This window comes from Sceloporus undulatus, chromosome 5, assembly GCF_019175285.1.
Source record: "Sceloporus undulatus isolate JIND9_A2432 ecotype Alabama chromosome 5, SceUnd_v1.1, whole genome shotgun sequence".
NCBI lineage: Eukaryota > Metazoa > Chordata > Lepidosauria > Squamata > Phrynosomatidae > Sceloporus > Sceloporus undulatus.
Window position 1 is genome coordinate 156,251,129 of NC_056526.1, and position 12,032 is coordinate 156,263,160.

General features: G+C 41.1%; 1 protein-coding gene across 8 annotated transcripts in view; it reads left to right on the forward strand.

Moving 5' to 3' along the window:
* Positions 1-12,032, forward strand: part of SCLT1 (sodium channel and clathrin linker 1) — a 98,243-nt gene that overhangs the window by 22,603 nt on the left and 63,608 nt on the right. For all 8 annotated transcript variants that reach the window (XR_006103918.1, XM_042466556.1, XM_042466554.1 and 5 more), the window contains 5 exons: positions 2,778-2,868; positions 3,575-3,666; positions 4,534-4,711; positions 8,264-8,362; positions 9,531-9,602. Coding sequence is in view for 7 of the 8 variants with exons in the window: in XM_042466556.1 (XP_042322490.1) it covers positions 2,778-2,868; positions 3,575-3,666; positions 4,534-4,711; positions 8,264-8,362; positions 9,531-9,602 (532 nt within the window). In the remaining variant the exon portion in view is untranslated. The remainder of the gene's footprint in view (positions 1-2,777; positions 2,869-3,574; positions 3,667-4,533; positions 4,712-8,263; positions 8,363-9,530; positions 9,603-12,032) is intronic.

Below are 12,032 nucleotides of genomic sequence, written 5' to 3' on the forward strand. Positions count from 1 at the left end.
ATATTGCAGTAATAATAAAATCTGGTATTCTACCCTATTTATCCTCCTACTGCACCCAGTACTATAACACGGGGTCCCCAAGTCCTTTTAGAAGCTGAAGTAAGTATGAGGTTGGTGTCACGTTTGATTTGCCACTTACTTTGTGTATATGCAGATGGTGAGCCCATGCAGAAACTCTCTGTTTCTCTGCTTCTTAGTTCTTACTGCATTCCCAGGGAAAGAAGCAATAAGAATCAGCTACGCCATGCACGGGGAGGAATAGAATCATAAAGTTGGAAGAGACCACAAGGGCCATCCAGTCCAACCCCCTGCCAAGCAGGAAATCACAATCAAAGCATCCCTGATGGATGATCATCCAGCCTCTGCTTAAACACCTCCAAGGAAGGAGACTGTTTGCACAGAAGTGCCCTTGGATACAAGCTAATTGTTGTTTGGAGATTTTGCAATAATTATTTTGAGTTCACTTCCATTATGATAGAAATGTGATGGTTGTGCATATTTTCAATTTTAAAGCAAGGTTGAAATGGATCTAAATTATCCAATTCAACCCCCTGCCATGCAGAAACACAGAATTAGAGCATCCAGACTGTTTAAAAAACTTCAAAGAAGGAGACTCCACCACATTCCGAGGGAATGTTTTTCACTGTTGAGCCTCTGGCAGGGCTCGTCTCAAGTCGCCACTTCTTCTTCCCTCACCTATCCCATCACTGTCCCAGTTCCCAAAACAAAACACTGTGATAGCCTCAAACAGCACTTGTGCTCAGTCCAGTGCATCCTAAGTACACAGTGGCTAAAAGAGAGGCAGCATTGCTATGCCCCCTGATGGCGGCGGAGGCTAGTGCACCTGGCGCTGGGTGGCTGCCTCAGAGGCAGAGGAGGAGCGTTTTCTGTGGCTTCTGCTTCTGAACAAACAACATGTTGGACTGATTGGCCAAAGTGGGGCAAGTGCACTAGTTCATGCAAGCCACTGGAGCGTAGTGTTGCTGCTCTACACCACCACCTTCATCATCTGAGCTGCCTGACAACCGGGGATGCCCACTTGCAGGCGGTCAAGCTGGTCCAGTTGGATGGCCAAGGCAGGAGATGGATGGGGCTCAGGTAGAGGAATAACAGATAAAGAGAACTTTGGGCAGCTACTGGAGGCAGCAGGGTATCGGAAAATTTAGGAGCCCAGCAGAACCAGCTTTCAAGAGGCTCCATTACTCTGCCCACCCAGGCATTCCCACATGTATACTTGTTTTTTCTCACATTCAGTCATACTGTTCCTTTTGCTTTTTTTCTTTCTCACACACTCTGGTTTGTTCAGACTAATTTTCTGACCTGCTGACCCATTTCTCTGAGAGGAATTGCTTTCAGTCTTAATGAAAGGTTCTCCACAAGGTTCCTTTTAGTCTTTGTTTTTGACACACACGCAAACCTCTTGCTCACATGCACACACATGTTCAACTGCATATTTTTCTTGCTTGCTTTCTCCCTCAAACCTTAGCCATTTAATTCCTGCAAACACTCTCAAGTCATGGTCTCCCTGCTTTCCTCACAGACACTGATTCACACATTCTCAAACTCTCTCACATACTAATTTTCTGTCATACATGCACCCTGACATTATTTTGCTGTCACTGTCATATAGCATTCTTTCTCACATCCTTGGTACATCCCTCAGTGTGTGAGATCTCTCACACACTAAATTTTCTCTCACACAGTCAGTAATGCTCTTTTTCTTATTCTCTCTCCCTCAGATACATTCATTCACACATAGTCTCTCACACAAATTCTCTCTCCCAAACCCAGTCACACTCTTCATCTTTTTTTACATGCAGAGGCACATATGTATACTTGTATATACATAAGAGAATGAATGTTTCTGTGTGATTGTATAAGAATATATGTTTGTGAGTGAAACAAAATGAAATAACATGACTGAGTGTGAACATTGGTGCATGTGAGTGTGGCTGCGTATGTGTAAACATAGTTCAATATTGAATAAAATAAAATGGTTCTGATTTGATCAATGTTATTTCCTTATCAAATGTTAAAATATGAGTATGCATGAATGCAAATAAAAATATGCACATTAAACAAACAAAATATTTTTATTCACATACTACGTTAGGTGGCAAAAAAAGGTTTGAGGACCACTGATTTATGCGGTTTCAAGGAAAGTAGTAAAATAATTCAGATGATCCTTGAAAGAAAGGTTTTTCATCACCTTTATATTATGGTTGATTTAGGTATGTTCTTAAATTGCCTTAGAAGTAAAAATGCAATTGTATTCTATGTCACTCAGTAGTAGACAAAACTTGCATAAATAATTGATTGCTAAAGCCTTAAGGGCTTATCTTTGCATATGTAACAGTGAATGAGAGTAAATAAACATTTCAGTGTAATTCTGTCTGCAGCAGAACTAAACACATCAACATAGTGGCTTATTCTATATTGTCCACTGAATGTTTTCAGCTATATGGCAAGGTGTAAGTCTGTTAGCAACCTTTCAGCTCTGTTCAGACTTTTGTAGATATAAAGAAAATATTCCTACAGCAGCAGTAAATATTTGCTGTTGCTATAACATGAGGTGTCAATGTAATAGAAAGTCATACGTACACTACATGAGGGGCGCTGTCCAGTTGTAGAGGACTTTCTGTAAGGTGAACTGGTTATAGACATTGCAGTACCGATTGAAGGTTTGCTATATAAAAGTGACTTCAGTAGCACACTTGGAAGTTATTAATATAGCAAGTGGGCCAGTGAGATACAAAACAATATCTTTTTCCATGCAGACAATCAAAATTGGACTTGAGAACAGCTGCAGCAAAGGTTGATGAAATGATCAGACTCACTGAGGAACTCCGTGCCCAGGTGGCCAGAAAGGTACAGTGTAATATCTAGTTTAAAACTTAAACCATATTTTATTTTATTGGGCCCAATGGTGAAGATGGTTGTTGTTATTGCTGTTATTATTATTGGTGGTGGTAACACTATTATTATTTAGTTCACCTTTCACCATTATTTAATACTACCTTTTGCACAGTAATGAGACTCAAGACATACAGCATTTTAAAAAATAGATTAAAAACTCTTTAAAATTTAATAAAAGTATAAATATACAAATTATTTTAAAACAAACAATTTTTAGATAAAAACTTTAAAATTAAAATACTATATACAGTACAAGCCATAAAAATATCACAGCATTAAAAGCCCATTGCAGTTAGTTTCTCCAGCTTGATAGCACAAAAATGTCAGAAGGAAAGCAAGAATGTAGCCCTCCTGACCTCCCTATGAAAGGAGCCTGAGTGGAGTCATCGAGAAGGATCTCTCTCTTATTCCCACCAAACGAGCCTGAGAAGGTGGTGGGAAGAGTTTGTACAAAACATTTTAGAGCTGTAATGGACACATGGAGGGCAATATTGTCCTTCAAATAGCTTGGACCTAAAGTTTTATAGGTCATCATCACCAGCAGTTTGAAGTGTGCCTGGAAACAGACTGGTAGCCAGTGGCGCTGTTGCAAAAAGAAGATGTGTGGGTTTTGATGTTCTTATGATAAAATTGTTTCAATGATTTCTGTGCTTTCTAGGAAGAAGAAGTGTTAGCTGCTCAGGAAAGAGAGGGTGCATCTGATAAGCGTTTGCAGCAGTTGCAGTCTAGCATAAAACAGCTGGAGACAAGGTAGAACATTAAACAATTTTTATTTATTTATGTACCGTATTATTTATATCCCACCTTTCTCTCAATATGTGACCCAATAAAACAATACAGTTAAGATTATTAAAAATGGACAAGACAGGGTAGCCAGTGGGAGGCGGCTGAAATGCTAAGGCCTGTCAGAAGAGATCCATTTTGACATGAACAGACCAATGTGGTCATCCTTGATGGTTTCATATTAAATGGACAACCATTGTCCTTAACTTTTGCTGTCAGTTCACTGCTTCAAGTGAGATGACAAATTGTTTTGTACATTTCACTATGACAAAAAGTTTTCTATGCTTGGGAGTTGCTGTTAAGAATAACAAAAATAGCTTTAAGCAAAAGTCTTTTCTGCCTGGTGCAATCTTGGATTCTCACCAGTGGGGATAATTGAGCATTAAGTATGAAATACCTCCAATTAGATGCATGTAGTTTATGCTGCATCATTCACCATTATTATGGTGAGTCAAACATGGTTAATTCTCTGTCAGGCCTCTTCAATAAATTATCTTACAGAAGACGCATTGCACCTAGGAAACATAATTATGATTTGGTATTGGGCTGGGCTCAGACCATGCACTTTTATTTGGGAGAATTTGTTTTCAGATTCATTTTGTGCTGAGGCTTGTAGGAAGCATTCCTGGGTACCTGGAATCTAGGCTTTATGACACAGAGGAAGACTGAGAATTATCTTTAGATAGTAATCCTATATGACCCAGCGAGGTTGATCCATGCCAGACATAGGAAGTCATTGTGTCCTCTCGGTTACAAGATCTGACAGTGATTGTGGCTTCAACCTTGGTAAGACTTAGGTCTTTTCTGTTAAATAGTCATGGTTTCAATATGCAGACTTTGTGTCACTGCCAAAGATTCTGAAGTTGTACGGGCCGAAAGATCAACCTTAGAAAAACAAATCCAGGAGCTACAAAAAAAGTGTGTGGAGATAGAAGGGGAGAAATATGATGCTGTGGAAAAGGTCCGTGATAGCTTGCAACTGTTAGAAGAAGCTAATCTACAAAAGAGTCAGGTGAGAAAAGCTCTAAGGTGCCACTTTTGCATATCTGAATATTCTGTAACTGGATTAAGTCCATTGGGTTTTCCATCCTCTTTGTTCCCACTATAGTCTGAATTCTCATGAAAATCCAAGGATTAGAAAATGGTCCAAAGCAGCAAAGAAACATGGCTCAGACCAATGGGTTTAAACAAATCTCAAGGAAGAAACTTTATAGCTGTAATGGAGAAATGAAATTTTATTGCTGCCTTTTATAACCTTTGGCCCTGTGTCTCAACTTCTTAGCTTTTTGCCTGTATAAAAATAATCTAGCTCAATTATTCCCAAAGTGGGAAATACACCCCCCTGGGGATGATGGAAAGATCCAGGGAAATTGGGGCAGCGGGGGGGGGGGGGAGGGGGGGGCAGGAGGAGGACATTCAGTCGAACTGTTGGCACACAAAAAAGACAAGGGGAACTAGAGGCCTTTAGGACCATGGTGGGGATTAGGGTTAATTTAAACTTCCCTTTTCAGAGTCTCTTATGTCAGGGATGATGGGAGTTGTAGCTCTTCACCTCTGGCTCTAACTCACCACCTTGTTATGCACCGGCACTGACCAGTTTTGGCCAGTGGTTAAAGCTTTGCTCTAAAGCAGCAGAGTTTCAGAGAATAGGCTGAAGACCCTGACAAACTCTCCAAGCCTTCTCACTCTTGCTCCACAGAAGTCTTCACACTTCTCCAGGATCCTGCTGGCTCTTGTATCTTCACCCAAGACACTAGACAACTCAGTAGTCTTATATAAAAGATCTACTTTATTCTACTATATACAAATACTAATGCCCTACAAATCACAATCTCTACAATCTCCAATACTACTCACAAAACTCCACAACTACCCACAAAATACATTGGGAATCATAGCAATTAAATATAGCCATAGTAAAACACCACCCACTTAGCCAGTTTCCACCCAGTGGGCATGTACATCCATTTTGATTGGTTCTCACAGTTCAACCCATAATTAATGATTTCATCATTTCACCTTGTCCACTTAACAATTCTCAGGTGCTTTCAATTATCCACTCTGCATTTCTGTCCTTGGCATTTAGGACTGCTAAATACATTACCTTTTACACCTGTGTGGCTTCTTAATTGCTTTTGCTTAGTCATACTGACTCTCACATACATGTTTTATTTCTTTGACTGTATATCCCATGCTGCATTTTCCTTAACATCATAAAGCCATTGTGCAGCCAATGCTGATTGCTTTGTGTGGTGGTGTCTCCAACTCTTCATCTGCCTGCACAAGCTCACTCCCTCATCTGCATTTTTGCCAATAGTGGCAGCTGGGAAACTAATGAGGCTTGGGTGCAGGGTATTATTTCTATGGCTCAGAGTAGCATTGTTTTGGAACAGAGTGACTGACTGGAGTGAGGAGTTGGAGCACTTGGTAGCAGGAGAGAAACAGCAGCAAAAGGGGGCTTTCAAATTTGGGACCCTGCTTAATAATAATAATAATAATTTGTTTTATTTATATACCGCTATTCCAAAGATCATAGCGGTGAACAGCAAGTAAGCTAATTAGCAAGTAAGCTAATTTGCCCCCAACAGTCTGGGTACTCATTTTAGCGACCCCGGAAGGATGCAAGCCTGAGTCGAGCTTGGGCCCTTTTGCTGGTCTTGAACTCTCAACCTTGTGGTTTTGAGTGAATGGCTGCAGTACAGGCATTTAACCACTGCGCCACCAGGGCTTAAGCTTTGTGAGCTTTGTTGGACTTGGCTGGCAGGTTGGAGCCATGCTTTACTCCTGCTTTCTCTTACAGGACAGAATGAGAGGTAACAGGAGAAGCAATGTTTTTGGGGGGGGGGGGACGACTTGAAGCTGTGTGGGGAAGGCACATCTCTAGGGAGGAAGGGAGAAGAATATCCAGGGGCCCTTTTCACCCTGGCAAAAGAAGATTGAGAGTCCTTCCTCGCCAGGGAGAAAAGGGGGAAACCAGCTCTGCCCTTCCCCATCCCTGCAAAGAAGGATTGAGTGTCATTCCTCACCAGGGAGAAGCTTCTTCTCCCTTTGCACCTATTCATCTGGGGAGCAACAACCAAGCAGCTTGCTTAGCAGTGACCAAGAGGCTGCTCACCTATGCCAGCCTTGCAGCACAGGGCCAGCACAAGCAAGAGGCTTCTTGATTGCTGCTGCTTTTGCATCTGGTCACCCTGGGAACAGCAACCAAGTTGGCCAGCTCACATTCCTTTTTCTTTAGGGCCGGCTAAGAAGAGAAGAGAGTAGGCCTGGGCCACTGCCATATTCATACATGAGAATTTGAGGCAGAGGAGAAGGCAGTAGCTAGCTGAGCATGGCTGAGGTAGATGCCGCTGACTGGATTACTGCTGCACAAAGTGAGGGTGGTGGCAGCAACAGAAAGAAGGGGACAGTCCCCTTGTCTTCCTAATCCTAGGATAGGCATTGGGAGGCACAGGGTTGTTACCCAAGAGGAAAGGGCATAAAGTAACATATTTTCCAGTGTATAAGACGATCCCCAACTCGCATGCAGCCAGCGCCCTGGCCTACTATAGGCCGAATTAAGGGGGTCTGGCGCCCACATACGCCAGCTTGTGGAGGCCTGGAAGGCAGGTGTCGGAAGTGGCAGTAGGGCCTCCTGCAGTCCAGCCCAAAAGGGCATTTGACGCCGCGGAAGAAGCCGCTGGAGTGGAGTATTCTGGGCGGCAGCAGCAGCAGCAAGGCATAAGGGGACGGCTCTTGCCCTCAGCCTGGCCATCCTTCTTCCGCCGTACTGGCTCTGGAGCCGCTTCTCCGCCACCTTTTCTGGCTTCCAGTCACCGAAACTAGCAATGGCGGCGAGAAAGAGAGAGCCTGGCCATGATGCCTGCTGGGATAGGAACCCACAAGGACTCCCCTGGAAACAGAGAGGTGGCTACGCCATTTGCCTGTCTCTGTGGAGGCCACCGAACACTTAACCCGTCGTATAAGACGGGGTTAAAAAGTCATCTTAAACACCAGAAAATACAGTATAAAGGAAGAGCAGCACTTCAGGTTTGAAACTCATGGCTGTCACATAGGTAGAAGTAATCTCTGCAATTCTAAAACAATATGTCTCTTACAAAATAGTAATGTCAGAAAAAGTACAACAGTGGCATAAATAGTTATTACAAAATTGCCATATAGGTTCCTTATCAAAAGAGATAGTGATCTATCTGAGAAGTTAAATTATATCTTTGGTTTAGAATAGAAAAGTGTTACCAAGCACTTTTAAACAAAATTTAATCATAGCATACAGTCAAGAGTATTCAAAGTACTTTTTGTATTTACACTATGGGAATAACAAAAGTTAAAATATATAAAGCAACAGCATATATTTAACTTGAGTTAGAATGATCCTAAGTAAGAAATACAAACAATTCCAAAGCTCAAGGAACACTTTTATTGAAGATGAGTGTTTTGGTTCAGTTAAGAAAGCATTGTAATTTCTATTTCACAAAAAAAAATTGCCCAAGTTTGTATCAACATATTATTTATGACAATCATCTGATTTGTATTTAATTGATTTTTTAAAATTCCACTGCCATAGGCAATGATAGCTGAAAAACAAAAGGAAGAAGAAATAAAAAATATGAAGGAAGCAGTTTCTCAGCTGCTTCAAGATGCTGCTTCAAGAACTAGAAAAGAAGTGAGTTATGATACTTAAAAATTTCTTTCTTTTTCTTGTAAACCAAATAAGTAGGACTACAGCTCTAACATGGAAGCCATAGATTAATGTTCTATGGCTACATTAAGATATCCAACATATTCCTGTACTTCAGTGAACTCAGTAATGGCTTTGTAGCAACAAGTCCATTACTCTGTGGTTGTCATTTTGGGAAGCAGTTTGAAATAAGAGAATTGTAGATAAGTTTGAATATCTAAGAATGAACAGAGCTGTAATTTTGCAGCAATCGTCTTACAGTCCTAAAAGCCTTTGTTGTTGCTACTCTTCTTTTTTGTCATCCAGTTGATGTTGTCTTAATGGCAACCCTATGAATGAGAGCCCACCAAGATTCCAAGTCAACAGCCCTGCTCAGGTCTTGCAAACTTGGGGCTGTGGCTACTCTGACTGAATCACTCCACCTGCAATCTTTTCCTGTTCCCTTCCACTTACTGAGCATTGGCTTCTTTCCTGAAAGTCTACTGTGACAGAAATAATTATGATCAGTCTTCTTATTTTGTCATTGGAGTTATTTTTGAACCCTTGTAGGGCCTGAAACGAGCCAGCATGGTGTAGCTGTCTGTTAGACTACTGCTTTGGGGACCAGAGTTCAAATCCCCATTCAGCCATGAAAACCCAGTGGGAAACCTTGGGCAAACCATGCGCTTGTACCCTCAGAGGAAGGCAAAGACAACCCCCAAGAAAATAGCTTGCCAAGAAAACCCCATGATAGAGTTGCCTTAGGGCTAGCATTAGTTGAAAAGGACTTGAAGGCACACAGCAACAACATTGAGTTACTACTGTATGTCCTTAAAGATCAGAATGAGGAATCATCTCCAGATGTTTTGGACTTCATCTCCCAGAATCCCTCACCATCACCATTCTGGATAGTTTTTCTTGGAACTGAAGTCCAAAGCAGCTACAGGGCTACAGACTCAGAACCACTGTGTCTCTAGGAACACTTAATTTAGGACATAGTATAGTATTTAGGCTATATTACTTGGCATTGGAATGAATAGATTAGAACTACAATTTTTCTGTTAATTTTACCCTTCTAAGTGTTTTTTTAAATCTAGTAATGTACTGTATAACTGGAAACAAATAACCATTGCACATGAAATAATATTTATTCTATTTTTTTAAAAAAAACTAGGTAGAAAATGAAAGAAAAAGATATAATATACAGATTTCCCAGTTAACAGAAGAACTTACAGCACTTCAAATGGTATGTTGTAGATTTTTTAAAAAATATACTGGTATAATTTTCAGGGGTGGGAAGCAAGTTGTCTCATGAATTGAATCTCTTCTGCTCGGTTCACTCCTGCATTGGTAATAAAGTAATAAAGGACAGTGATGTGTGGTGGTACAATTTTGGTGGTTTATCTTGTGGACAAATTTTCAATTTCTAAAATTTCATTGTTATGCCAGTATACTATTAGGTTACTTTGGCAGTTTCTAAGTTGTAATTAATATTTTTCAGAAGGTTGAAGGTTATCGAAGACGTGTGTGGAAGAGTACATGTCTGTTCATTTCACCATTCAACATATAATTAATTAGGGTGGCCAAGGCCAGTTCAGTCGTATAGGCAAGCCAGAACTCAGAATGGAATGGGTCTGCGTAATTAGTATCGGAACTTTTCTTGCCACAACCCTCTGAGTTTTTTACTGCAGTTCCTGGAATATTCACAACAAGCTCATAGTTGTGAAGCACTATAGAGTGTATAATGTACATCCCCAACTTGGAGCGACTACACTACTGCACCCTAAAGGCAGCAGGCAGCACTTTCTTTTATTAAGTGGCATTCACCATTCTCTCTGCCCACCCAGTCAATCTCCAAGCCCTACTTCACCCTTGCTAGTTCTTATTAGCCAAAAGAAAAAAAAAAGACAAGGATCAAGAGGGCACATATGCCATCATTTGTATATATCACCAGGCTGCAAAAACTGAAATTGAACTGAAATCATTATTTGCTAAATGGTCTAGAAGTCAAGTCCTTTTAGGAAGTTCAGTATGTTTATTGTGGAGGACAGATGATTGAGAAATGATAATTGGGGGCTGTACAGACAGCCCATTTAAGTCCACTTGGGGACATGGCATTTAGACACACCATGCTCCCAAGCGGGATCAAAATCAGACTGGTGAGTACACACCAGCTGGCTTCTGTCCCACTTGGGGGTGTAGGGTATAGACACCACTTTCCCCAGAGCCAGGTTTTTCAAAGGGAAAAGCTGGCTTTGGGGAAAGGGATGGCTTTTTTCAGCCCCAAAAAGGAGTGGATCTTATTCACTCTTTTGGGGAGTGAATTCTGGCTGGATTGGGGCCAGGCATCTGTTTGTCCTGACCCCAATCCAGCCTAAAAGGGGTGGCTTTAAGCTGTCCCTTTTGGGCTGTCTGAATCCCCTCCACAGTCATCTTTATATCTCAAAAGTTGTGACATGGAAAATGGATCAAGCTTGTTTTCTGCTGATCCAAGCAGTAGAACCTGAATGATTTAGATTACAAGAAACAAGATTCTTTGGATGTTGCACATGAGCAATCCACAATAACATGGGGTTGTATCCCTTATCCCAGTTTGAAAGTTAGAAATCCAAAGTTTTGTTACGTTGTAACCACTGAGCCCTCTTTCTCCCTCCTCAGTTTTTTCTTTCAACCCTTGCCAGTTGAAGAGCTTTCAAGTCTGACACTTTTTTATAGCCATTTATTCTAAGTTGTGAAAAACTTTTCTGTTGTTTCTTCTTTATCTTGACTGAAATTTATCATTTAATTCCAATAGAAGCAGTAGAGAAAGTTCCACATTGCCAGCATTATTTAAAGTATACACAATATTCCAGTGATGGTGAACCTTTTAGAGGCCGAGTGCCCAAACTGTAACCCAAACCCCACTTATTAATTGCAAAGTGCCATGTCCCTCTGGCTTTCTACTAACAAACTCTGTGCTGGGGAGATGACACATGTGCCCACAGAGAGGGCTCTGAGTGCCACCTCTGGCACGTGTGCCATAGGTTCGCCATCACTGCAATATTCTTTATAGTACCAAAAGCAAATGGAACTTACCGTTCCATTTTGAATCTGAAATATTTCAATGAATTTGTGTGTTATGGCAGATTCAAAATGGAGACACTACAAACAATAAAAGGACAGCCTAGAACTAGAGGACTAGATGGCTGCAATAGACCTGAAGGAGGCATATCTTCATGTGCCCATGACAACATCAAACAAAAATTATCTAAGGGTCCAGGACAACGAGAAACATTATCATTCTCAGGACAGCAGGAGGATCAATCCACTCTCCTTGGGTTTATCCCCATGCACCATCCATGAGGCAGGAATCAGAATTCTAAACAGTTAAATTTATTTCGTTAAGACTTCTAATGCCCGTCTCCCTCAGTTTTTATTTACCTGCCGTACCATCCAGATGGAGGCAACCCTTCCCCTTATAAAATAAGAAGTTAAATCTAGAGAGTCAGTGAACTGGGAAATAGGAATGGAGGATCTAAGAAAGATATTTGAGTCAAGTGACAGTGCAGTGGAGGAAAGGGTGATTAAGAGAAAGAAGGTCATGCCTGAAGGGCTGCAATGTAAGCAGAAGCAAAAAATAAAAAAAAAATCTGATAAAGAAAATGAGAGAGTCTGGACAGTCGATGGGATCTCAATC